At 60.0% G+C, this 25,764-nt stretch overlaps 5 protein-coding genes across 6 annotated transcripts; 4 read left to right on the forward strand and 1 right to left on the reverse strand.

Annotated features, from left to right (window-relative positions):
- The first annotated feature begins 551 nt into the window (after positions 1-551).
- Positions 552-1,965, forward strand: CIMAP1B (ciliary microtubule associated protein 1B). Its single transcript, XM_065887873.1, is given in 6 exon segments — positions 552-660; positions 729-932; positions 1,199-1,303; positions 1,389-1,510; positions 1,602-1,742; positions 1,885-1,965. Coding segments are annotated over 6 exon segments (762 nt in total).
- Positions 1,966-2,437: 472 nt separating this feature from the next.
- TYMP (thymidine phosphorylase) lies at positions 2,438-4,148 on the forward strand. Its single transcript, XM_065887224.1, is given in 8 exon segments — positions 2,438-2,522; positions 2,580-2,651; positions 2,654-2,677; positions 2,847-2,970; positions 2,972-3,014; positions 3,469-3,510; positions 3,512-3,571; positions 3,966-4,148. Coding segments are annotated over 8 exon segments (633 nt in total).
- A 2,478-nt stretch (positions 4,149-6,626) lies between these two features.
- Positions 6,627-7,456, forward strand: SCO2 (synthesis of cytochrome C oxidase 2). Its single transcript, XM_065887745.1, has one exon. It carries the CDS (start codon positions 6,634-6,636, stop codon positions 7,432-7,434), a length of 801 nt encoding a protein of 266 aa, XP_065743817.1. The 5' UTR covers positions 6,627-6,633; the 3' UTR covers positions 7,435-7,456.
- Positions 7,457-7,731: 275 nt separating this feature from the next.
- On the reverse strand, positions 7,732-17,913 carry NCAPH2 (non-SMC condensin II complex subunit H2). Of its 2 annotated transcripts, none has more exons than XM_065886835.1 (20): positions 17,806-17,913; positions 14,404-14,505; positions 11,997-12,052; positions 11,830-11,914; positions 11,686-11,754; positions 11,507-11,586; positions 11,292-11,425; positions 11,114-11,236; positions 10,522-10,652; positions 9,711-9,782; positions 9,462-9,528; positions 9,212-9,319; positions 9,067-9,120; positions 8,846-8,916; positions 8,672-8,765; positions 8,514-8,582; positions 8,361-8,410; positions 8,181-8,282; positions 7,938-8,087; positions 7,732-7,872 (listed from the first exon to the last, which is right to left on the reverse strand). In XM_065886835.1, the coding sequence occupies exons 1-20, from the start codon at positions 17,911-17,913 to the stop codon at positions 7,732-7,734; spliced, it is 1,866 nt and encodes a 621-aa protein (XP_065742907.1). The 2 variants fall into 2 exon arrangements, with proteins under 2 accessions (XP_065742907.1, XP_065742906.1); XM_065886834.1 differs by having other exon boundaries at positions 8,514-8,585.
- A 286-nt stretch (positions 17,914-18,199) lies between these two features.
- LMF2 (lipase maturation factor 2) lies at positions 18,200-23,128 on the forward strand. Its single transcript, XM_065887170.1, has 14 exons — positions 18,200-18,353; positions 18,910-19,163; positions 19,315-19,343; positions 19,486-19,700; positions 19,775-19,953; positions 20,441-20,582; positions 20,747-20,872; positions 21,001-21,106; positions 21,180-21,276; positions 21,359-21,541; positions 21,678-21,846; positions 22,007-22,118; positions 22,190-22,286; positions 22,364-23,128. The coding sequence occupies exons 1-14, from the start codon at positions 18,260-18,262 to the stop codon at positions 22,652-22,654; spliced, it is 2,094 nt and encodes a 697-aa protein (XP_065743242.1). The 5' UTR covers positions 18,200-18,259; the 3' UTR covers positions 22,655-23,128.
- Positions 23,129-25,764: the final 2,636 nt, after the last annotated feature.

Genomic DNA, 25,764 nt, shown 5'->3' on the forward strand with positions numbered 1-25,764 from the left:
CGGAGCCAGGTGGCACGGTCAGTCTGGTTGCCTGGAGGCAGGACCTGAACACAATGGAGTCTGGGAGCTGGGCCGGGCAGGGGCAGAAATCCAGACACCCAACCCTACCTTCCCAGCCAGGAGACACAGGAGCAGGTCAGTGCATCAACTTCGGGGGCCCCCCTCCGGCACCAGGTCCCCCACGCCGCTCCCTCGCCCCGGTATCCTCCCCCAAATATCCCTAAAATATCCCAGTTCTCCAGAACCCCGGGGAATTCCTCTCCCGCAGTGTTGAGTCCAAACTTGGAGCGCGCACATACACCTCCACTGAACTCATTTTGGGGGTGGGGGACAAGAGACGGCCTCGAAGCTCTGTCCCTGACCCGCGCCCCTCTGCAGCTGGGAAAGCTACCGTTTGTCTCCCTGGTACTTGGGATAGGCGCGGGCCCCGCCCCGGAGTCCGGCCTGTCTGGAGGGGATAGGGAGTGCGGCCTCGCGAGTCAGGGTGGGGCGGCCGGGGCCGCCACCTTGTGTCCGCAGGTGTTGCCGGCAGCAAGCGCTCCCACCGTACCATGGGCTCGGAAGTCTGGGTCGGCCCGTGGCGGCCGCACCGGCGCCGCGGCCCCATCGCAGCGCTCTACAGCGGCCCGGGGCCCAAGTACAAGCTGCCAGCCAGCACCGGTACCAGCGGCGGGCCGGGGGAGGGGGGCACACAGGGGCTAACCCTAACCCTAACCCTAACCCCGCAGGTTACATCCTGCACGACCCGTCGCGGCCCCGCGCCCCCGCCTTCACCTTCGGCGCACGCCTCCCCACGCTGCAGACTTCGTGCGGCCCAGGGCCAGGTCACCTGGTGCCCGCTCGCATGACCGTGCGCGGCCGCGACGGCGCTCCCGCCTACTCCATCTTTGGCCGCCCGCGCCACGCAGCGCCCTTCCTCACTCCCGGACCGGGTCAGGACCCTGGGACCCCGGCCTCCCCAACGCCGAGCCGCCTCCAGGGACGCCCACTCGGGAACTCCCCCCACTGAGCCCGAGTCCCCCTCGGGCACCCTAACACTCCAAACTCGGTCCCCCCATCTCCGGATCTCAAAAGAGCTCCAAGCCTCACCAGGCTTTGACAAATCGTGGTTCGAATTCCCCCTAATCCCTGGACTCCAGCCCGGGCACCCACCAGGCCCCCAGTGCAGTTCCGGCCCACACCCCGGTCCGCCCCGCAGACAGGTACTTCCCGGAGCGAGCGGGGAACGCGGCGTACCCCAGCGCGCCTCGGCACACCATCGCTCCCTGAAACTGGGGCCTCCGCGCGGAGTCGCAGACCCCAGGTGAGCCCAGGAAGGCCCACCCTGCACTGGCTGCGGCGGGCAGATTGGCCGGTCCTCAAAGACCCACCCTCGCTGGCTCCCCCAGGCCCCGGGACCTACACTGTGCCCTCGCTCCTGGGCCCGCGCGTCGTCGGTAAAGTCTCGGCGCCGATTTACTCCATCTACGGCCGCAGCGCGGTGGGCAGCGTCTGTGAGGACCTCAGTAAGGTGGGGAAGGGGCTGCCCGCACCGCGCGGCGAGGGGTCAGCAGGCGACAGTCCTGGAAGCCGGACACAGAGCCCCTCCCGCCCTCCCGCAGACCCCCGGGCCCTGCGCCTACCATGTGGTGAGCCCTGGGATCTACAAGACCCGGGCCCCCCAGTTCTCAATGCTGGCGCGGACTTCGCTCCCCCAAGGCAACAGCCTGAATCCCGGGCCTGCAGCCTACAACGTGGACCAGGTGCTCTGCAGTTCAGGGTCAAGGGTCAGAGGCGGGGTAAAGGGGTCCGGGTCTGGATCGAGGGTCTGAGGTGCGAGGTTGGGACCCGGGAGCCCTGGGCCGGCTGGCAGCGCCAGGCCAGAGACGTCTCCTGGGTCCGCAGCACCGGAAGCCTCGCGGCTGGAGCTTCGGGATCCGGCACTCGGACTACCTGGCCCCGATGGTGATCGACGTGGATGACTGACCAGCCGGGCGGGCGCGGCCCCACGAATGTTTCTTAAAACCTCTGGAGCCAGCAGCCTGTCGGCCTCTCTGTGCTTGCGGCGCGCAGGCGGGCAAAACGGACAGGTGGGCGGGCCCGCGAAGTCCCGGACTTCTCAAGCTCCCGCAGGCCCTCGTGATTGGCCAGGACAGAAGTGAGCCGGGTCGTCCTGCCCCTCCGAGGCGGCGATTGGCCTAAATCCCTGCCTGTCGGGAGGCCCCGCCCCTCCGCGGCTCCGGCCAGGCGCGCAGTCCCGCTGTTCCCACCCTGTGGCCTCCCGCAAGACGGAACGGAAACCGGCTGGGATCCGAAGAGGACCGGCGAGCGCCTCTGTGCAGGACAGGTACGGCCCCGGATCAAGTTGTGAGACCGAGACGTGAGAGCCAGACACGGAGACATGCACACGGGCGACACAGACACGGGACTGAGGGGCGGACACGGGAGAGAAACGAGAATGGGGTCGGGACAAGGGCACTTGGCCTCAGTGACACGGACACAGGACGGCGACAGGTTCCAGATGTGTGTCGCAGCCCGGAGTGGTGGCGGCCCCACCTACCCCTGTCGCACCTGCTGATCTCTCCCGGGGCGGGAACCAGAGCCCAAGCAGCTGCCGGGGCTGATCAGCCTGAAGCAAGGGTACATCAGAGGCTTCGTGCGCGCCGTGCTGGACCGGACGCGCAGGGCGCACACATCCGTGCGTGGAGACGGCTGGCTGCCCCTGACCTCGACCCAGAGGTCAGGCCCAGAGACTGCTTGCCCCCAGGGACGCCACAGCGCCCCACCACTGTCACTGACACTGAGGATAACCCATTGCTGTGGGAACGCCCCCTTTGTGCTGTCTACACCACCTTACCCATGCCGAGGGGCCATGCTCTTGGCCATCTCGCGAAGCATGAATCTGGAGGAGACCGCGGCCCTGGCCAAGTCTGGGCAGCAGCTGGAGTGGCCGGAAGCCTGGTGCCAATACTTTGGGGACAAACATGCCCTGAGGCAGAGTCCTGGCACCTGCCCTGGCTGCCTGTGGCTGCAAGGTTAGAAGACACCTCCTCTCCAGACCAGAACCTCTGACCTCAAAAAGGCCAGCAGCCACAGGCAGCTCCTAACCGCACGCCTGACCCAGACAGAGCCCCCAAAAGCAGGACCCAGGCTTCTCAGCCCCAGGACAGAACTTGGATCTCCCTTCCCATCAGCCCCCAATAACAGGACCAAATCATCCAGCTGCCCCTTCCCCTTCGGTTCCCAAGGGAAGAGCTGCTCTCCCTCCATCCCCCAGACTTGTACCCCCAGCAGTATGTACCAGCCTCATCCCCCCACTGACACCCCCAATCCCAAACGAGGACAATTTATTTTCCGTTCCCTCTCCAGCTGGACACCCACTACACTGCTCAGTAAATACTTAACTCCAGCTGAGTCCTAACCAAGGAAGGTGAGGAAAAATGTGGGGGTGGGGAGGTGACTGTGCAGGTGAACGGCATCCTTGCCTAGCATGTACCAATAGTCAGCAGACGTGGTCTGGGGCACGTGGGAGGGCACTTTGGGTAAACTGGAGTCTATTCATGGATTCACTGTCACCCAGAGCCCAGAGCATGTATAGGTGGGCCACTGATTGGTCACTGATCTGGGTTTGGTAGAAACATTGGCCAGAATCTCTGAAGGGTCACTAGGGAGGATACTGATCAGTTATTCATGGGTCGTTGGACTCTGGTCAAGATCATCAACGGAAATTTGATTGGAGTCATTAATAGGGACTTGGTCAAAATAACTGATGGGCCTCTGATCAATCATTAATGGGCCATAGGACATTGACCCATATCTTTGACGGGTCATTAGTGAGGACTTACCACAATTGTCCACGTCACTGGTCATTATTTTGGACATTTGTCAAGGTTGCTGATGAGTCCTTGGTCAGGGTCAGTGATGCGATCACTGATCACAGGCCACTGAGGGTCACTGGGAGTCCTGATGCAGGGGAGGTTGGCCAGATGCAAGGGCTGCCAGGGCAAGGGGGCCGCTGTATAGTGGGTCAGAGCAGGAAGCTTGTTCCTGCAGACGGAATCCTGCATGAAGCAAGAGATGTGACAGCCACTGTCGACAGCCTGCCACTCATCACCTGTGACCTGACCCCAGATTCCGGGGTCCACCTCCTGCATGTTAAAGACCCCTGACCTATGAACACACACAACCACAGGTGATCTGACCCAAACCCAGGGTCAGTGTCCCACATCACAGGATGCCTGACCACCCACTCAAGAAGGTGACCTGACTGATGCACCTGTCATCCCATCACATAGGGAACTTGACCTTCCATGCTCAGGGTCCCTGACCTCTCACGACTGACCCGAGAGTCAGCATCCCCCGCATCTCACAGGAAGCTGCAGGATCTCCATCACCTTAGTCTCCCCCACACAGCCTTCATCCTCAGTAAGAAGGCAGAGGACAGCCTGTCTGCTCTGATGGTAGGCAGGAAGTTCAGAGCGGCCGCAGTCCTCCCCAGCCAGGACAGGCCCCGGAGCGCCTGGAGCCTGTGTGGCCTCTCCATAGGGGTCCCCATGTGGCTGTGGCATGTCTGTTGGCATGGATCTCCTTATGTGGCCCCAACCTCCCGTTCATAACTCCCGCAGCCTTGGTCCTCAAGTACCTCAGCAGCCCTGTCTCACCCTGCCTCTGCCGGGACCGGCCTCACCGCTGGCAGTCCCCCCCCCCCCACTTCTTCAACTCCCACCCAGTGACCTTATCCAAGCAAGGCTGACCTCGGGTCTGGGGAAACCCTCACGGCCCTCCCGCCCAGGCCGAATACAAGGACTTCCTGACCCCCACCGCTGAAGTCAGGCACACTGCCGCTTCACGTCTCCCCCGCCCCCTCACTCCAGGGGAACTGGCAACCAAGGGTGCATCAGGGGCTGGAGCTTGACTGCACGCGAGACGCGGGGTGGGTCCACGCTGAACCGTGTCTCCGCAGGTTGGCATGGGGCAGCCGCTCTGACCGCCAGGAACCCCGCCGTAGGCCACGCTTTGGAGTGGAGGAAGCGCTGCTGTGCTTGGACGGCCTGGGGCCACCGGGCCGGCGGACCCGGTCACCCATCACCAGGCTCGGTGAGGGGACAGGAAAAGGGGCACCCGCTGTGGCTCAGCCCTACGCCCAGAGACGTCCTCCCCTCCTGAGCCCGGCTCCTCACTCCCCGCCCCACCGCGCGCGCAGGCCGACACGCAGCAACGAAGCCCGAGAGGCGCGCAGCCGTGCAGATGCCTGGTGCGCCGGGGCCGTAAGCGAGAGGGCGAGTAGAGCCAGCGACTAGCTACAGCGCCGAACAAGGAGCCGCCGCGCGGGGGGCGGGGCGCAGGGAAGCCCCGCCTCCAACACGTGACCTCTGGCTGAACCGCCACCTTCGGCGCACGCGCACGGCCCAGCGCCGGCCAGCTCCAAGTCAGTGTACGCGAGCGCGGCGCCGTTGACGCATGCGCGCTGGCGTGGTGCGAGGCGGGAGGTCTCCGCAGCTTGCCAGGTCGCGTCCCCAGACTCCTGGCACCGACCCCGGCGCGCCGGGGTCCTGGGAAAGCGGCCCGCGAGGCGCGTTCCGAGAGGGCGCCCTGAACGGGGCTCCTGGAGGAAAAGGGCCTCCCGGAGAGGGTCCTTGGAAACGTTCGCAGGCTGCCTCCGTTTGCAGGTCCATCTTGTGCACCAATTAGAACACATTTTGTAAAGGAGGAAGCTGATGTCAACAGGCTGAGGGGTGTATCCAAGGTCTTCCAGCCCAGGAATCGTCGGACGGGGCGGAGGCCGGACGTTTAGGAGTCTTCCAGAGGGTCCTCCCAGCAGCAGCTGAACAGGTGAGGCGTGGGGGGGGGGGGGGGGGGGGGCGGGGTCCTAAGACCTCCGCCTAGCAAACCTCCATAGGGCCCTGAGAAAGGCGCAGAGGTCACCGAAGCAACAGCAGGGTGTGGGCCACGAGCTCAGAGCTGCTGTCGGGTACCCGGCTGTGAAGAGAGTGGGCTCGAGGCAAGTGGAAACCTTGTTTCTCTTACAGGGTGACTGCCGGCCGGAAGGTTCTACGTGCGAGGGGCTCGTGGGGGGGCGGGGGAAGGCGCTGCAGGCTGCGGTGCGGGTGGCACAGGATTTCCGCGGGGCTGGAGGCCAAAGCACCACGGTTGAAGCGGCCTCAGAGGGGAGAGGCTGCAAAAGGGCCGGAGGAGTCAGTCTTGGGGGACGGGGGTTGAAGCCAGAGACTCACCTACCTCCTTTCAAGAAATGGGAGTTTATTGCAAACAGATAAATATGCTCAGGAATCCGGGCGAGGCATGCGCTTGGAATGCTCTCGGTCAGCTCAGACGCTCAGGTGCAGGCGAGGGCTAGGCTGGTTAGAGCTGCAGGCACAGGACCGGGGGCAGGGTCCGGGTGGGATGCGATAGACTGAGGCTCTCAGGCTGAAGGACAGGAGGGACAGGGATGGACGCTTGATGACACCTAAGCTGGAGTTTGAGGTTTCAGAGGTGAAGCAGTTCTGACGCCAGGTGAGCAGCTGCTGCTAGCAGAGCCTGGGTAGGGCTGGTCCTTCAGATGGCAGCAAGCATCTCCAGGATGGGGTATGACCCGGGAGGCCGAGGCACCTTCTGGCTCCTGACACCCTTGCTCTTTTCCAGGAGCGTCAGGCCATGCTGTTGCTGGCTCAGGCACCCAAGGCTTGGCACAGGCTCTTTCAGCTCAAGCCTCCAGCCCTCCCTAGGACCCCAGGAGGAGAGGCCCAGCATGTGAGGTACCGGCTCCTATCAAGGCAGGGCCCCACAGAGATGGGAAGGCAGGACCAGCCTCAGGGCCCTGGGCTACGAACTAGGTTGCTGATCACAGCCTTGATTGGGGCTGGGCTGGGTGGGGTCTGGCTGGCCATGAGAGCCGAGAAGGAGCAGTGGCAGCAGCGACGAAGGACAGAGGCCCTGCGCCAAGCTGCCGTGGGCCAGGGTGACTTCAGCCTGCTGGATCACCGGGGCCAAGCTCGCTGCAAAGCTGACTTCCGGGGCCAGTGGGTGCTGATGTACTTCGGCTTCACTCACTGCCCTGACATCTGCCCCGAGGAACTGGAGAAGCTGGTGCAGGTGGTGCAGCAGCTGGAGGCGGAGCCTGGCCTGCCCCCCGTGCAGCCCATCTTCATTACCGTGGACCCCGAGCGGGATGACGTGGCGGCCATGGCCCACTATGTGCAGGACTTCCACCCCAGGCTGCTGGGCCTGACCGGCTCTGCTGAGCAGGTTGCCCAGGTGAGCCGCAGCTACCGCGTGTACTACAGCGCCGGCCCCAAGGACGAGGACCAGGATTACATCGTGGACCATTCCATCGCCATCTACCTGCTCAGCCCTGACGGCCTCTTCACAGACTACTACGGCAGGGCCAGGTCGGCCGAGCAGGTCGCAGACAGTGTGCGGCGCCACATGGCTGCCTTCCGCAGCGTCCTGCACTGAGCTGGGTCATTAAAAGGATGTGGTGGAGCTGTGTGTGCCTGAGATCTATACCAGCAGCCCCTGGAGGCCACAGCGGGAAAGGGGCTGGAGACGTGGTAGCTTCCTGAGGTGCGGAGGATGGACAGCCCTTTCCTCCACACGGAACAGTTTTGTAAAGGTTTTTTAAAGGGACTGGCGGGGTGGCAACACTTTATTGGGCTGGGCGAGCCAGGAAGCAAAGTGGAGTGAGCAGATGCATGCCCAGCACCTGCTGGGGACAGGGCTCCAGGGCCCAACCCCGGTCTCAGTGCTCCCCACTCAGGGCTGGACCATGGAGGGGGCAGTGTAGGTCTGGAAGCGCTTGTGGGCCCGCTGGTACGTGAGCAGTCTCAGGGACATGGTATCCACCGCCGCCTCCAGCCCCGGCTGCTGGGTGATCTCCACTGTGTAGTCATTAGCCTGTAGAGACAGATCATCAGCAGAGACCAGGGACCGCTTCCCTCCCAGGCTCCCAGGCCACTCACCAGCTGCAGGGAGGCCAGCATGGAACGACACACCTCAAAGGCAGGCTGGCCAGCCACCAACTCCGCAAAGGGACACCACTGGTTGAGCTGGCTGAACCTTGAGACTACCTGGTCCCCGTAAGTGTGGATGTCAAAGGGCACATGCTGCTCCTGCAAAGGGGAGGGGCAGGTGCTCGGGCTGGCCCCAGGCAGGCAGCAGGACGCTCCAGCTCTCACCAGAGGCCCTGGCGCAGCCCACCTCACCTGCTCCTGGAGCAGGGGCTGGATGACGTCCTCCCAGTCCCTGATGCGCTGGCTCAGCTCTGTCTCCTGGACGAACTTCTGCGAGGTGGCGATGAAGAGCTCCTGGGGGAGGAGCAGGGGCTATCACCTCTGTGCAGGGCCCACCGCCCGGCTCCCCCACCCACTCTGACCTGGGCCTACCACGTTCCTTCGGACCAGCTCCTCGTAGCTTAGGGAGGCCGGCATGGCTTCTGCTTCTGGAAAAGGGCAGCCATGAGGTGCTGCAGCCGTGAGCCTCACCTTCTCCTTCCTCCCCTCAGGGTCCCCTGGCCAGCAGCCCACTCCCAGACCTACCCAGGTCTGCGTCTTCCCCAGGCTCGGCCCCCTCAGGCTCTGCGTACTCCTCGGGCTCTAGAAAGTCACCTGCTGGGAGGGGAGGACCCGAGCAGAAGGCAGGTTAGCCCACAGCCGGCGCTGAGCCCCGACCCAGCCTGCCCCCCGTAGGCACCCACCTGCCGCTCCCAGGTCCTCCAGGGAATCCTCCAGCCGGTCCTCCTCCGCGGGCCACGGTTCCTCCTGAGCCCTCGGCAGCCACCGCTCAGCCGCCTGTGCAAAGAGAGCATCTGAGGGGCACTGCCGTCTCCCACCAAGGGCCAAGCGGGGTCCAGGCGGTGGCCGGTACTTGCCTCCCTCCTCTGCAGCTTCCGGAGGGTCTCCAGCTGCTCCCTCACGTGTCTCCAGTACAGGACCTCCATGTCTGCACACGAAAGCCTTGTGAGAAGGGCTCCCTCATCCTGCCCAGGTCCACCCGAATCCACCCCGGGCCCTAGGTGTCCCCAGGCTGAGGGGAGGTGGCAGAGCGTGGTGCCATCATCCCTCAGAAGAGCCCACAAGGCCCCGGCCGCACCTGCAAAGGAAGGGCCCTTTCGCCGGGGCCTCCTGCTGTCAGCGTGGTCAGCATCTGCAAGAGGACTGGGTCAGCAGGCGCCAAGCCCAGTCCCACAGCCACACCCGGGCCCTCCGGCCCTGGCCCAGCCCCCAGGCCCACGCACAGGCAGCCAGGTACCACTGGTGGAAGTCCTGCAGCTTAACGGCACCCTTCCTCTTACGCTTCTGTCCTGGAGCCTCCTCCACACTGGGGGGCACAGAGTAGGGCCTACCTGGGGGCAAACAGACGGTCTCGGAGCACAACCGTGGCCCAGGGCAGATCACCGTGCCCACGGGCCCTGGAGCCCCAGCCTCCACTCAAGGCAGGTGAGCCCAGCCCCGGATGCCCAGGGGCAGGGCCCCTCCCCCAGTTACCTTTCCTGAAGGGCTTAGAGTCCAGGGAGTCGAAGGGGTCCAGGCCCTGCCAGGGGTCTGGGGTCTCCTGAGCACAGAGCACAAGCAGACACAGGGGAGTGGAGGACGTGCACCCTCCCCCAAGTCGAGAGACATAGGGAGGGAGGTGCCCTGGGGCTGCAGGGAAGAAGATTGCTCGAAAGACAGCCACTGCAGAGGGGCCTCAAGCATACCCTCCCTGCCGGGGGTCCAGGCCCCACCAGCCCTCACCTTCAGCCGGGACGCAGGCTCCAGGGCCTCCCTTCGCTCCCGTAGTGCACACCTCCTGGGCTGGGCCACACTCTGCAAAAATACGTTGAGGGTTCCCCTCTCCTCCTCCACCCAAGGCTCCAGGCACCCCAGCAGCCCTGCTCCGGGGCTAGACACCAAGAACCCTGCAGGGACCTTCTCTGGGGGCAGGAAGTTCAAATAGTTTTAATGACTAAAAAGTAAAACAAAAGTTCTAGGAAAAACTTTAGGAGAACATACAAATCAGTAAACTAGTGGTCACGGGGTACTTTTTCTTCTTTAAAAAACAGAAAAAAGAATAGAACGATACAATATCCAAGTATCTACCAGCCAAAATTGACAAATGTTAGTATTTTTTCCTATATGTCAGGATTTTTTCTTACAAAAAAAGATTTCTTAGCTCTAGGTTGGAGCACAGAGCTGACCCTCGGGGGTGAGGGAGGCCGGCCTGTCCACTCCTGCCAGCCTGGCCTTGGGAGAGTCAGCTCTGGAGACCAGCTGCCATTCTGGGTAGTAACCCTGAGCACTGTGGGCCTTGGACTCTTGGACACCAGCCGCCCCGCCCTGAGAGCAGCTGCTGCTCTGCTCGGAGAGGGGAGAGACATGAAAGCTGCTGCCCAAATGGGCAGGGTGCAGGGCCAGGTCTAGGGCTGGCTGGGGGACGCACCCACTGCCCTGGTGTGCAAGGACCAGAGAGGGAGCAAAGACCAGGGGACTGCCTTCCCTGTGTAAGCGAGACTGTCCCCGCCAGGGCTGAGGGCTAGAGCTTTGCAGGCTGGACTGTGGGTCCCACCTGCTCTGGGCTCCTGGGCTCCTGCAGCTCCATCGGGACCTCAGGGGCTGAGGCCTCGGGGGGCTCTGCTGCCCACTCTGTATCCTCTTCTTCACCCCCACCTCCGGGCACTGGGCCTTCTGGAGTGGTGCCTGGGCAGGGAAGGAAGACACCAGTCAGCCCCAAGGAGCCTGAAGACCAGACAGCAGAAGGGGGGCTGCCCTTCCGGGATGAGGGGCCGACCCCAAGGAGAACCTGAGAGGCCACTCCTCTCTCAGCTTCATTTGTTAGAACCAGAGAATGCAGCAGGGCGTTTTACACTCTCATCGTACTGCTGCTTTGGTTGGTTCATTTTATTTCTTAGTAATTTTTCTCTTTAAATGCTGCCACCTCTGTCTGCCCAGAGAGGAGGGGGTGGGCCCAAACCTCAGAGCCCCAGAATGGTCAGGGGGTGGTCACTGGACCAAGACAGCACGGCTGGCCAAGGTGGGCCCTGAGCACAGGGGCCTGCTCCCCATGCCTCACCCCTCCACAGGCTGCACAGCGGCGGAGGAGTGCAGGGTCCCGTCCCCCCACCCCACCCTGCAGCTCCACGCGGCAGCTCTCTCCTCACCTGGCTCCTGGGAGGCGCTGAGCAGCGGGACTGGACTCCTGTGCACAGAGACTTCCACTGGCTGCTCCTCAGCCCTCCCAGAGGCCTCTGGGAGAGATGGGGGATTGAACGGGGTCAGCCCCGCTTCCCCCGCAAAAGGCCCCTTCCTTCCCACCCACATCCGAGCCCGAGCCCTCACCCTTCTGGTTCCTCGGCAGCAGTGCCCCCGTGGGGGACATGCCCACCGGCTCCAACATGAAAGCTCCTCTGGGGTGGGGGGTGCACGTATTCATCCTAAAATCCTTCCGGCTGGCCAGGACCTCCCCCCGACAGCTGTGCTGGCACAAACACAGGTGCTACAGTGACCCTTCCCCAGCACACCCCCCCACCCACCCACCAGGCTAAGGCCCGCACCTGTACAGGGGGTTATTATACTTCTCCATCTCATCAGGGGCTACCAGGGCCATGGGCAGGAGGGGGACGATGAGGGTCTCCTGAACAGAGGCCAAGAGTGGGTGAACCGTGAGAACCCACGTGGCATGACACCGCCTTCCAACACCCCCATCAGCTAAACGCAGGAGAGGGGCACTCACACTAGGGGCCTGGTCACTCCTCAGATCCACGTTAGCACGGGAATCAGAGAGGTCATCCAACGACAGGAACTGCGGGGGAGTGGAGAGCTCAGGAGGGTGCCTGGCGAGCACAGGGGGCAATGCCAGGCACCCAGGAAACCTCACCTCATACTCCACTTCCTGGGGCGCCCTGGAGCCGGCATCCCCAATGGGCCCGTCTTCCCGCTCACAGGAGAGCTGCTTGGCCCGCCTGAGAGAGAATCAGTGCAAGGAGGTCACAGGAGGCCACGGGGCCTCCCGAGCCGCATGCAGGCCCCACCTCCAGTACTCACTTCTTGCCAGAGATGAAATCAAGAGCCTGGTAGACCAGCGAGTAGAGATATTCCACCTGGCAACCAGAAGCGGGCAGTGAGGATGCAGAAAGGAGGGGGCCCTCCCCAGAGCCTTTCCAACTAGTCGTCCAAGTACACAGAGAAGCCCAGATGTCCTGTCCAAAACCCCCAGCACAATTCCTGCCAACGTGGCTGCCAGAAATACTTGTCCAATCAAACTAGTATGTTTCCCCAGAATTACCTAACAGCCGCAGCTCCCACCCCGCTCTGCGTCCTCACACCACACCGCGGCAGGTGTGGCCACCTCCGCACTGTGGCACCCCAGCCTGTGCCCCACGCAGCCCTGTCTGCCTTCACTGCTGGCACACCAACCAGCCTGCCTGCAGCCCACATCCCTGCTGCTCCAATCAGTGCCCAACCTGCAGGAGCACCTAGGGGTCTCTGCCGGCCCGTCACAGCTCCAGCCACAACCTGTGGGGCCCCACTGTTAGGGTGAGGGTTGGGATCTTCCAGATACCGCAAAGCACCCACCAGGAGGGTACATACACGCGCTGCCCCTGGGCCATTTCCTCTGGGGTGACAGCACCCGATAGAAGACAGTGGTGAGCAAAACAGGTGGTGGCCCCTGATCGCATGGATTCCACTCACCAGGAATAATAAACATTAACTTTCTTAAGTGTTTGGCACATACACAGGACTGTGCTTCATGCATCATCTCATCCACTCTGTCTGGATTAGGTGCCATCACTATTCTCACTGCATACGAGATAAACTGAGACTCAGAGAATCAAAGTAACCTCAGTCAGCGGCGGGTCCAGGACTTGCGCCAGGGACATAGAAATCCAGTGCTGCGCCGTCTAACACGGCAGCCGTGAGCCGCAGCTGGCGCAATCAATTTAAATGTAAGTAAGAGTTAATACAGCGCAAGATGCCTCAGTCACGCCTGCCACATTCAAGGGCTCAGGAGCCGCACGTCTCGGACAGCACGGATCATAGAACGTTCCCATCACCTCGGAAGGTCCGGCTGGACGGCGCTGACTACAGCCAACGCTCCCCTCACAGCTTCCAGACTTCGTGCTAACATTCTGCTACGCCTGCTTTATCACGTGTCTACCCGTCCCCGTATTTGTGTATCGGTTCACCTTAGGCTTTGTGCTTTCAAAGTCAGTTGCAGATACTCCTTCTTAGGACAAATGCGGGACAAAAGAATCCAATTTAATTGGATCATCTAGAACAAAAACCAATGAAATCTCAGACCATCTTAATAACTTACAGTGCCCGGAGGCAGGTCCACTGTGCCCTGCGCCCGTTAACCTGCAGGTAGGTTACTCCCCCTCCTCTGGCTGGGACCCCATTACTGAGCTCCTCAACACACTTCTTCTGAATTCTTACCTCCTGTGCACTTTTTATTTTCCCCCCTCCCACTAAACCAACAATTTGGGATCAGTGCTGTGGTCCACTTTTCCACGCTCCTCCACTAGGGGACAGCTATTACTGCTGGAGAAGACTTTCCAGCATTTAATCTTCGTTAGACTACCAATGCTTTCAATTAATCTTTCATTTTGCATTCCCCTCAGCAAATATTTTGAACTTTCGCCAAACCTCACTCCAAATTTCCAGTCCAGTAGCTGATTCTCAGTAGCTGACTTACATGCTCCATTGTGAAAATTGGGGCCTTAGGTGTGACCTCTGCAAACCGTTGGGCCCACCTTCTCTGCATCAGCGTTTCTCCCTGCAGTCTCCTGAGATGAGCTGTCTTTTCTTTTTTTCAAGGCAAGCCCGTCAGCCCATGTTTCTGACCCATTCCTTACCTATTTTTTCTGGTTCTGTTTCATCCATTTTCCTCCCCCAGCTCCCCTTTCCCCTCCCCCCACCCCGGCTGGCCACCCCAGCACCATGGTTTTCAATTCTGGTTGTCAGAGGGTAGTTCAGGAAATCCTGTGACCTGCCTGCCCCTCCACCCCACCACCTGGGGATCCTGATTTAATCAGTCTGGGTTAGGCCGAGGCACTGGTGATTAATTGGAGCGTAGCCTGGGTTGAGAGCCACCGATTTGGTATTTGACCAATCTCTTTCCTTCTCTTCACAATAAAATGTTTTTCTTTCTTTTTCTTCTTCTTCTTTTATTTTTTTTGGCCACATTGCACAGCATGTGGGATCTTAGTTCCCCAACCAGGAATCAAACCCATGCCCCCTGGAAGTGCAGAGTCCTAACCACAGGACAGCCAGGGAAGTCCCAACCCCGCAATGATTAAATCCAAGTTTGTTCTTCGGTGTTAAAAGGTGGCGAGGAATTGGCGGAGGAGGTGGGAGGCGCTGGTGAGCCTGCCACCTGCCCCGGCAGGACAGCAGACCTCGGTCTCACGAGACACTACAACTCCAAGACCAGTAGTCAGGAGGGGCCCACCTTCTTACTGTAGACACAAGCGGAGCCCTGGATCAGCAGTGCTGCCTCAATGAAGTTCATTGTGGTTTTGCCTTCGTCAAAAGAAATGCAGATCTGGTCCAGCTGCAAGACACAACGCAGGGCAGTGGGAAGTCTATGCACCCTTCTCGCCGGCAGCCCACCCGCCACCCCACCTTCTCCCAGTGCCACTGGCCCAAAGTACCCATCACCACAAGCAGCCCCTCGGAATGACAGCTCTGACTCTGCTTAGGGCTCACCGGTTGTGCATTTTTTTAGAGGCAAAAGACAGGTCTTTGTGATTTTCCCTACTTCCTGTATACCTCTGAGACCTAGTGTTTTGGAAGAGGGAGGCCCCTAGAGTGTATCATCCACGAACGGCCAGAGCTACACACCACCTCCTCTCCGCAGGTGCTCACACCTCACCCATCCTAGTCGGGGCCAACTCAGCCAGACTCCAGCAGGAAGACGCCCACCCCGAGAGACGGACTGAGGACCCTCAGGGGTGGGGGAGACAGAGACAAAATGCTGGGGTCTCAATCCTTTGAGCACGAAAGTCAGGAAACACTTCCAAGTACATCCTCCTCCTTCCTCTGCAACCACCAACCCCACAGCCCCTCGTGAGCCCCAATTCCCACCACCTCTTAAATCTGTGTCCACCAACCGTATGCCAACAGTCCCCAAACCCATCTAGACCAGCTCTCTCCCCTAAGCTGCAGAACTGCGTTTATAGCTGCCCACTAGGCATGTCCACCAAGACACCCAAAGTCCCCAAACTCCATCTCCATGCTTAACTCAGGATCTTCCCCACAACCCGGCGCCTCCCCTGCTCCTCTCAGGGAGCGGTACTCTGAAGCCTCCACATGGTTTTCAAGCTCCTTGCCTTCGCTTTCCATCTGCCTGGAACGTCCAGCCCCAACGTGCTCAGACTGGCCTCTGCAGCAGTCTCCCTAGGACGTGCCTTGGGCCTCACCACCGCTAGGGTGGTCTTGTCACACCAAGGCTCTCCTCCCCCAGTAGACTCTGATCAACAGCAGGGTGATTCCAGCCGTCCGCTCAGTGCCCGACACCGGTGCTCAGCAAATGCGTGATGAGCAAGCTGGTGACAAAGAGGCTACGCGCGAAGACAGATCGACGCTCCCAGACAGAGGAAGGGAACGGCATCTTAGGAAAGCACAGGCACCCACACCGAGGCAGCCAGCGGACACGGCTTTCAAGGGCTCAGGGAGATGAGTACTGCGCAAACATGTCCAAAGCAGAGGGTGTGCTGGGGAATAAGGCGAGATATTAGGTACTGTGGTGGCACAACAAAGGGGGAGAGTCTGAGAGGGGCCACGATGGCACCACTTCTGCTAATTCCTGAAAAGACAGAGGAAGTTTGTGAAGAGGACAGCAACATAAAATGTGTTTAAAAAAAAGAAAGAAAGAAAGAATGTTCTGGTAGCTATGTGGAAAATGAAAGGAGAAAGACAAAACTAGAGAAATCAGAACTTCAGGGGGCAGAGAAGGTTTGGAAAAGCAGACACATGGAGCAGGAGGGGAGCTGACCGAGCAAGTAGGTTTCCCAGGCATCCACAAGCACCCTGCTCAGCGTGGAAGCCTGAATCCACAGCAGCCCCACCTAGCATAGTTCTCTGCATGTTCTCAGGAGACTCTATGTCCAAGCAGAGTCAATTGTCAGATCAAGTGTCCATTTCACAAACATTTATTCTGCACCTACTATGTGTCGGGCATTGTATTAAACAAAGGGGAGAGAGCATGAACATAGTTCCTGCCCTCACAGAACTTACATTCTGGGGTGCAAACAGACCATAAACAAGTTAGAGAATAGCTTACGATGAACATTCTAAAATACAGAAGGTACTATGACACAGAACTGTTTTAGACCTGGTGATCAGCTGGTATTTCAACTGAGAGATACAGGATGAGAAAGGATTAGTCATAAAAAGAACTAGGCAAAGAATTTTTGCCATTGAGTGCAGAAAATATAAACTGTCAGTGAAGAATGAACGTGGGTGTTGTCGACTGACAGGTTCAAAAGAACAGGTGGACCCAAAAGAAAAAAAAAAGAACAGGTGGAGAGCCTGCCACAGGCTAAGACAGTGGGCAGGACCCGGTTCAGAGAAGGAAATGTGGATTTTCTTCTGGGAGCAAGGGAAAGCCACTGAGGGGTTTCAGGCAGGGCAGTGCTGCAGCCTGATTTTAAGCATCACACTTGCTGCTGGGTGGAGCATGAATTGGATGGGGCCAAAAACAACAGTAGGGAGGCCAGGAAGGAAGGTTTTAGCATGAATGGGAGCCAGATTGCGGCCTGGATCAGAGAAAATGGAAAACAGATGAATTGAAGTGAAATTCTGGTGGCATGATAGAATCCACGGGTGAACTGGTGTGGAGTGTGGGGTTTCACTAGCTCTTAGCTTTCACCTTGGTTGAACAGTAGTGCCATATGCCAAGATCAGGAAGGCTGGGATTCGAGCAGGAAAACAAGGAGCTCCCCTTTATAATATATTAAACCTGAGCTGCTTGTGTGAAATCTAAGTGGGATGTCAAGATGAGCAGCTGGATACACAAAACTGATTGAGAAAAAAGACCTGGAACGGAAATATAAATCGAGGGAGGGGGGAATAAATAAATAAACCTAGGGGTTGTTCTCATACAAGTGATACTTAAAATCATGGAAATAAATGAAATGGTTTAGGGGAAATGTGTAAAAAGATGGCTCAGGCCACACCCTGCGGAGCTCAACACTGAGACTGGATAGGAGAGAAAAAGTAGGTAACGAAATCGGAAGAAAATCAGAACACCAAAACCTGTTTCAAAAAAGAGGATGTGCTCAACCCACCAAATGCTGCTGAGTTGAATAAGATGACACTTCTGGTGACCCTTGGATTTGGTAAGAGGGATATCATTATTGATCAAGACAAGAGCAGTCCCAGCGGGCTGAGGAGTGAAAGTGAAGTGCAGAAATGGAGGGGACAGCTCCTTAAAGACGTCTAGACACAGCTGTCAAACACTGAAAAAAGGTTAAATGCTGACGAGATGGAACATGGCAGTCACTTGAAACTGGTTTGAAAATCTAACATAAGATATCCCTCTTACATCGTGATCCAGACCTCTCACACACCCACACATGCACACAAATCGTATTCTACTCTATCAGAGAAAAATGCTGGTCGCCACTCACTAAGTCGATTTCAAGGCTCACTAACGGGTACTTTACAGGAGCTGTAAGGACAGCTCCAGGCTAATCTAATAAAGGATGATTTCGAGGGGCAGAGACGGGGCTGGGAAAAAAGAAACGAGCCTGAGGATGAGTGCGATCAGAGCGCCAGATGGATACACACCAGGAGGCGGCCGGGCCCCGGCAGCCCCCGCCCCGCGCCACTCCCCGGGGGCCGCCCTCACCTCCTCAAGATATTCGCCCAGCTGGGCCGCCACATCCACCTCCCAGTTCTTGGTGAGGTCGCGGATGGGCTGCAGGAGGTGAGCGAAGCGCGCCTCCACGTCCTCCATGTCCGGGAGGGGCCGGGTCGGCCCGGGAACCGCAGGGCCAGCTTCGAATGACCCAGCGTGCTCAGCCCGCCACTGGTTCTGGCGCCATTTTACTGTTCCCGCCCAGGAAAATACGTAGCGCGCAGCGACGCGCGCACATCTCTGACGTGAGGCTGCCGAATCGCGCCGGAAGGGTCTCAGGACGCCCCGGAGGCGGGGCATGCGTGGGGACGGGGCCTGCGTCTGCGTGGGGCGTGGTGGGGCTTGCAGCTGCCGCCGGCTGGGCGGGGCGGGGCGGGGCGGGGCGGGGCGGGGCGGACTGTACCGGACCCTGGGATCCAGTCCATCCCGCAGCAGCGTAGCGGATATGGCTGGCTCCCGGCTCCCGCGGCAGCTCTTTCTCCAGGGCGTGGCCGCCGTCTTCATGTTCGCCTTCGCTTCCCTCTACATGCAGATCCCGGGTGAGGGCGCCGAAGGCGGACCCCCCCACCAACCCGCGCCCTGTGACCCCTCATCTCCCCACCAGACACTCCGCTGCCTGGGGGCGGGAGTGAGGTCCAGGCCTTGATGCACGGGGTAGGGGGCTGCGGTTTGTGTCCTGCGGGCTGCGGGGGTGTGGGCAGTGGGAAGGCGTGCAAGGGTCCATTTTCAGTAGGGTTCTGGGTTCTGACCTGGGTCGGGGGGGGCAGAGCCCTGAGCGGGGTGGGCCCAGACCTGGTGGGCAGCTAAGAGAACAGGCTCTGGCGTGGAGGAAGGGGGAACAGGGCCCTGCCGGGTGGAAGATCCTGACCTGGGGGAGTCGGGTAGGCCTGGGGCCTGACCTGGGTGGGGGGGTCTGGAGGGTCAGCAGCCCTTGACCCGTGAGCGGGTAGAGTCAGCAGGTCCTGACCTAGATTTGGGGGGCGGGGGTCTGCAGGGCTTGACCTGGGGAGGCGGGCCTGAAGGCCCTGACTGGTGGGAGGAGTCAAGCCTTGGAGGGCAGTGTCCAGTGCCTGGCCCTGAAGTGCCCTCTCACAGGCCTGTACGGCCCTGAGGGCATCCTGCCTGCACGGAGGACACTGCGGCCGCAGGGAAAGGGACGCTGGCCGCAGCTGTGGGAGACCCCAACGCTGCTGTGGGAGACTCCGCTACTGGGGCTGGACACAGCACAGGGCCTGGAGCTGCTGAGCCTGCTGGGCACCCTGCTGGCCCTGGGAGCCCTGCTGCTGCACCAGCTGCGCCACCTCCTTGTCTACCTGCTGCTCTGGGCTGCCTACCTGTCTGCCTACCAGGCAAGTGAGGGCTGCCTGCTGCCCCCTGCACCACTGGGACCCTTATCTCCAGCTCGCTCCAGGCCCATGCGCTCTCCACCCCACCCCTGCCTCTGCCTTGCCTGCCTTTGCAGACACACCCCCTGTTCCCTGACAGCCCTTCTCCCTGCAGGTGGGCCAGGTGTTTCTTTATTTCCAGTGGTGAGTGACTATTGGGTGTGGGGCTGCAGGAGGCTGGGTGGGTGGGATGGGGTGGGGTGTGTTTGTCTCTCCTGGGAGGACCCCCTTAGGGGGGCAGCCTTGATGGGGAGGAGGTCCTTTGTGCTATTTTTTCTCCCCACAGGGATTCCCTTCTGCTGGAGACTGGCTTCCTGGCCTTGTTGGTGGCCCCTCTGAGGCTGCCCCCGCGCCACAAGCAGGCCCAGGGCAGGCTGGCAGGGGTCTCGCCCCACGAAGACCTCCCCTTCTGGCTCGTGCGCTGGCTGCTGTTTCGCCTCATGTTTGCCTCGGGTGTGGTCAAGCTGACCAGCCGTTGCCCCGCGTGGTGGGGGCTCACCGGTGAGGTCCCTGTCTGGACGTGGGGCAGTCTTGGGGGCTCTGCCCAGCCCTGACCACCCGCCTGTCACCCGCAGCCCTCACCTACCACTTCGAGACTCAGTGCTTGCCCACGCCCGCCTCCTGGTTTGCCCACCATCTGCCCGTCTGGCTGCACAAGCTCGGCGTGGTGGCCACTTTCCTCATCGAGATTGCAGTGCCCCCTCTGTTCTTCGCTCCAGTTCGCCGCCTGCGCTTGGCTGCCTTCTACTCCCAGGTGGGTGGGGTCCTTAGCCGTCAGGAAGCCAGGCAGGACGTGGCCTTCCTCTGCACTGCCCAGAGGGTCCCACTGGGGATGGGGTGTCTGCTGCCAGCAGTCAGAAAGGCCTCGTGGGCAGAGGAGCGAGTCAGCCTGAGGTTGAAGGTATGCCTGTGGGGCAGGGCTGCAGCCTCGCTGGAGGATGTCCATCTTGGGTCAGCAGGGGCAGGTGGGGAAGGGCCGCCGCACGAGGCGTGCCGAGCTCGGGTTTTCTGCAGGTGGTGGTGGGGAGCCGTGGAAGTTGTGAGCCCAGGGGGAGGACAGGCGGAGTGGGAAAACAGAAGTCTGTGTGCGGTGACGGGGAGGGCACAGGGGCCTGCAGGAGAGATCTAGGTGGAGCGGGGCGGGGGGGGGGGGGGGATGGTGCACAGGGGCCTGGAAGTAGGCTCTGAAGGGCCCAGGAAGGGGGCGGCTCCTGTAAACTCTGAGTCCAGCCCCTCCCCAGGTCTTGCTGCAAGTCTTGATTATCGTCACTGGCAATTATAACTTCTTCAACTTGCTCACCCTGGTGCTCACCACTGCCCTCCTGGATGATGCACACCTGGCCGCCGCGTCTGGCAACAGCCGCCGCAAGAAGACGCCCACCTGTGAGTGTCAGCCTGTCCCGGACAGACAGCCGTCCTCACCCCTGCTGCCTGCCAGAGTGTTGCCAGCACCCCGCAAGTGACCCTGCTCTAGCTCCGCCCCAGCCCCCTGGCCGTAGACCCTCCAGCCCTGTTCCCGACCGACCCATGACCTCCTTGCCCTGCAGCCTGGCCCAAGGCCCTGCTGGCCCTGCTGCTGGAGCTGGCCGTCTATGGGCTGCTGGCCTGCGGCGTGGTGCACTGCTTTGGCCTGGAGGTGGACTGGAAGCAGCGCACTGTTCACTCCAAGACCAGTGAGTGCCAGCTGGGGGCTCAGAGGGCAGAGGCTCGTCCATCCCTCCTCATGCCCCCTTCCTTCCTTCCACAGCCTTCGCCTTCCACCAGTTCTCCCATCCCTCCTCACGCCCCCTTCCTTCCACAGCCTTCACCTTCCACCAGTTCTCCCAGTGGCTGAAGATGGTGACCCTACCCACCATGTGGCTGGGTGCAGCCTCCCTTGCCTGGGAACTGCTGACCGCCCTCTGGAGGTACAGGGTCTAAGGGGGTGGGGTAGGGCTGTGCAGAGCAGGCCTGACTGCGCTTCGGTCCCCTGCCCCCCAGGTGGACCCAAGTGCGAGGGTGGCTGCAGAAGTTCTGTGCTGCAGTCCAGCTGTCCATCTTCGGCACTGCCACGGTGGCCCTGTTCATGATCAGCCTGGTGAGTAGTCCCTTGCGGCCGGGGTAGGGGGTCGGGAGAGGGCTGGAAGGTCATTGCTGAGCCTCTGCCTACCTGTGTCCAGGTGCCATACTCCTACATGGAGCCCTCGACCCATGGGCGCCTCTGGACTGGGGCCCACCGCCTGTTTGGCACCGTGGAGCACCTGCAGCTGGCCCACTCCTATGGCCTCTTCCGCCGGATGACTGGTCTGGGTGGACGGCCCGAGGTGGTGCTCGAGGGCAGCTATGACGGGCGCCACTGGACGGTGAGAGCTCCCTGGGGCCCCTGTCTGGGGCACCTGGCGGGCTCCACGGGGCTGGGGAGCCCACGGGCGTGGGGTTGGGGGGAAGAGCCGGGAACCAGGTCCTGCTGATAATGCTAAACCTCACTCTGCCCAGCAGGAAATCGAGTTCATGTACAAGCCCGGTAACGTGAGCCGGGCGCCCCCCATTGTGGTGCCCCACCAGCCGCGCCTCGATTGGCAGATGTGGTTCGCGGCCCTGGGCCCGCACACGCACAGTCCCTGGTTCACAAGCCTGGTCCTCCGCCTGCTGCAGGGCAAAGAGCCAGGTGAGGCTGGGCCGTGGGGCGGAACCTATAGGGAGGTCTGGGGGGACCTGCGGGGGCAGGGCTGCTGGAGGTGTCGCCGGGAGGGGCGGGGCCTGGTGGGGGCTGGGGGGGCGGGGCCGCGGGGAGGGCCCAGGCTGAGCGAGCTCCCCGCCCCTCGCAGTGATCCGCCTCATCCAGAACCACGCGCCCAGGTACCCCTTCTACAAGCAGCCGCCCACTTACGTGCGAGCCCAGCGCTACAAGTACTGGTTCTCGAAGCCCGGGGAGCAGGGGTAAGGCCGGGCGCCAGGCGGGGTGCGGGGCCTGCGCGCTGGCGCCGCCTGAGTGCCCCGTGCTGTTGCAGCCAGTGGTGGCGACGCCAGTGGGTGGAGGAATTTTTCCCGTCCGTGTCCTTGGGGGACCCGACGCTGGACATGCTGCTCCGCCAGTTTGGCCTTCAGGTGGGAAGGCGTCAACCAGCCTGGGGTGGGCGGCAGGGGTGGGCCCAGGCCTTACTCCACCCCCCCCCACCCCTCAGGACAAGAGCCCGCCCCGGGCCCGCAGCTCCAGCAGCACCCTGGCTCAGGCGCTCCGCTGGATGCGGAAACAGCTGTCTGCCCTGGAGGCCCCTGCCGTGCTCTGGGGGCTCCTCGGAACCGTGGGGGCCATTAGGGTCATGCAGGCCCTACTGGGCCCCCAGTCCTCCCCTCGGGCCAAGGAGGAGAAGCACAGGCCAGCCGCCCCGGAGGACTCGGTGGCCGCCAGCAAACAAGCTTCCCCAGCCCCCGACGTAAGCAGCGTTTCCCAGACCCCTCGGCGGAAAAAGTAGCCCCATTCTGTCAGCCACACGTCCGGAGAGGGTCAGGGTCCCGGCTCATCTCTGGCCTTCTGCAGCAGGGTGTGGCCCAGCCACCGTGCCTTAGCCAGCTGCCACGCAGACGCAGGTTGGGGTGCTGCCCTGTGGGGCAGGCGCTGGCTGCCCTTTTGCTTCGAGGGCCCATTCGTCCACCCACGCTAACCACGTCCCATCCCAGGGCATTCTCTGGCCTGATGGATGGCCCAGGAGGCCCGTGTGTGACTTGGCCCAGGGTCCTTCCCAGGACACTGTAATCAGGGCTGTGGGAGGTCCTCCCCTTTTGCTCCCACCGTAGGGGTCCGAGCCTGATGCCCCTGATGCGAGCTCCTGCATAGGAAGGGATGCGGCTGCCCTGCCGCGGGAGAGGAGGAAGGACGACCCTGCGGTCATCTCCACAGCGGCCTGTCCTGTCATCTGGATCCGTGAATGAATAAATGCAGTTCGTGCTTGATCCTGCGCCTGCCATTTCCTTCCCACTGGGGAGCCTGAGGGCAGTGGGCCGTCCCTGCCTTTGACGGTGGACACGGCCCAGATACTGTCCGGCTGATCGCTGACCAGTCTTCCTGGGTGCCTTTGCTTGTGCAGTCCTCAACATTCTCGTTTATAAAATGGACGCACGTGTGTGAGCTGGTGCTGCCTGAGGCCCTGAGTCTCAGTGCCGCACAGCCTGGCCGGCCGGTCAGCTCTACATGTCAAGGCCGCGAGGTTGGTGCTGGAATGTGGGGGCCTGAAACCATCTTGAGGGCTGGAGGATTCACCAGAACGCAGCCCCTTCCCACTCTCCTGCTCGTGCTTCCTCATCTCAGGGCAGAACTGAAGGGTCAGCACACTGGCCCTTGCCTAGGCAGGGGTGGAGGAGACATGGGGGAGGGAACTCGTCAGGCCCGTGACAGCGGAATGGGGCGTGGGTTGGGAGAGCAAGGAGGAACAGAGGCCCTGGACCGGGGGCGGAAGAGGGAGGATGCGTATGACCACCTGTGTTCTGACCACTTCCTGGGAGCAGCAGATGAAGGCACTGTCCAGGTTTTGGTTTGGAGATCGGTTGTCAATCAGGAAGTCACTGCCTCCCCTGTGTCTGGCTCTGCCCTCAGCCCCTACCCCTCATGCTCTCACCTCACAGACCCCTGGAGAGCCCCCCAAGTCACTGAGCCCCCCCGACTGACCTAGGTAGACAGTGCTCCACGCTCAGCCCGTGCCCACTGTCACACATGGCTCAAGAGGACCTGTGACCTGAGCCTTTGATGCTTCTAGACACAATTAAATGATCTGTAAGTTGACCTTTGGCTTAAGACAGTACATAACAGCCCGCGGACTTCCCTGGTGGTCAGATAGTTGAGAATCCGCCTTCCAACGCAGGGGGTTCGGGTTCAACCCCTGGTCCGGATGCTAAGATCCCACATGCCACGGGACAACTAAGCCCGCGCACCGCAACTAGAGAGCCTGCACGCCACAGCATAAGATCCCGCATGCCGCAACTAAGACCCGACAGAGCCATAAATGAATATTTTTTAAAACGAGCAGAAATCAACAGAATAGAAAGCAATAAAGAAAACAAAACAAAACAAAGACAGTACAGTTGGCTGGCCCTCTGTATCCTCAACTTCCGCATCCACGGACTCAACCACCCTCGGGTTGAAAATAATCGAAAAGAATTCCGGAAAGTTCCAGAACACAAAACTTGAATTGGCTGCACAATCAACAACTATTTACATAGCATTTCCCTTGTATTAGGTATTATAAGTAATCTAGAGACTATTTAGAGTGTATGGAGGATGTGTGTAGGTTTACACAAACACTACACCATTTTATGTAAGGGAACTTGAGCATCCGTGGATTTTGGTATCTGGGGGGATTCCTGGAACCAATCCCCCTTGGATGCGGAGGGACAGCTGTAATATAACAGTTTCAACTATATATATATTTAAACTAATATATTTAAAATTTAAAAATCTGTTCTTTAGGCTTTTAAGCTCAGTGTATGAATGTCTTTTGGAGTGGGGTGGGGGAGGTGTTTGTTTTCCATAACAGCTTTGAGATGTAATTCACGTGCCATACAACTCACCCACTTAAAGGACACAGTTCAGTGGCTTCCAGTAGATTCAGAGTTGTGCAGCAATCACCATAGTCAATTTTAAAACCTTTTTATCATCTCAGGAAGGAACCCGTTCTGCCTAGCTGGCGTCTTCCAACCCCTCCTTCCCATGACCTCAGCAACCACTGATCTACTTTTTGTCTTCGTGGAGTTAGCTATTCTGGACACCATGTAAATAGAATCATACAATTTTTGCCCTTATATGTCTGGCTTCTTTCACTTAGCATAATGTTTTCAAGGTATATCTGTGCAGTAGCCTGTGTCAGAACTTCATTCCTTTTTATGGCTGAATAATATTCCATTGTATGTTTATGCCACATTTTGTCCATTGATCCATCACTAGACATTTGGGTTATTCTCACATTTTGGCTGTTGTGAATAATGTTGCTGTGAACGTGGGTGCACAAGTATGTGTTTGAGTCCCTACTTTCAGTTCTTTTGGGTGTATACCTAGAAGTAGAATTGCAGGATCACGTGGCAATTTTATGGTTAACTTTTTGAGGAGCCACCAACCTTTATCACAGCGGCTGCGTCTTTTAAATTTTACATTCCCTCCGGCAGTGTACCAAGGTTCCCGTTTCTTCACATCCTCGCTAACACTTGTTATTTTCCCGTTTTTGATAAAAGCCGTCCTCGTGGGTAAGAAATAGTATCTCAAAGTGATTTGTTTTGTCTTCTTTATTTATTTTTGGCTGCGTTGGGTGTTCGTTGCTGCGTGCGGGCTTTCTCTAGTTGTGGCGAGCGGGGGCTACTCTTCGTTGTGTTGCACGGGCTTCTCGTTGCGGTGGCCTCTCTTGTTGCTGAGTGCGGGCTGTAGGTGCGCGGGCTTCAGTAGTTGTGGCTCACGGGCTGTATAACGCAGGCTCAGTAGTTGTGGTGCACGGGCTTAGTTGCTCCATGGCATGTGGGATCTTCCCGGACCAGGGCTCGAACCCGTGTCCCCTGCATTGGCAGGTGGATTCTTAACCACTGCACCACCAGGAAAGCCCTC

This window comes from Phocoena phocoena, chromosome 11 (genome assembly GCF_963924675.1).
Source record: "Phocoena phocoena chromosome 11, mPhoPho1.1, whole genome shotgun sequence".
Classification (NCBI taxonomy): domain Eukaryota; kingdom Metazoa; phylum Chordata; class Mammalia; order Artiodactyla; family Phocoenidae; genus Phocoena; species Phocoena phocoena.

Excerpts from the sequence above, each read along its gene's own strand:
- SCO2 (XM_065887745.1), top strand. The coding sequence starts at position 6,634 with ATGCTGTTGCTGGCTCAGGCACCCAAGGCTTGGCACAGGCTCTTTCAG.
- NCAPH2 (XM_065886834.1), bottom strand. The coding sequence starts at position 17,913 with ATGGAGGACGTGGAGGCGCGCTTCGCTCACCTCCTGCAGCCCATCCGC. Across the intron at positions 11,426-11,506 it reads TATAATAACCCCCTGTACAG|CTGTCGGGGGGAGGTCCTGG; the intron begins GTGCGGGCCTTA and ends GTGCCAGCACAG. Across the intron at positions 11,237-11,291 it reads GCTGCCGAGGAACCAGAAGG|CGGGGCTGACCCCGTTCAAT; the intron begins GTGAGGGCTCGG and ends TTGCGGGGGAAG.
- LMF2 (XM_065887170.1), top strand. The coding sequence starts at position 18,260 with ATGGCTGGCTCCCGGCTCCCGCGGCAGCTCTTTCTCCAGGGCGTGGCC. Across the intron at positions 19,954-20,440 it reads TGGCTGCCTTCTACTCCCAG|GTCTTGCTGCAAGTCTTGAT; the intron begins GTGGGTGGGGTC and ends GCCCCTCCCCAG. Across the intron at positions 21,847-22,006 it reads GCTGCAGGGCAAAGAGCCAG|TGATCCGCCTCATCCAGAAC; the intron begins GTGAGGCTGGGC and ends CGCCCCTCGCAG.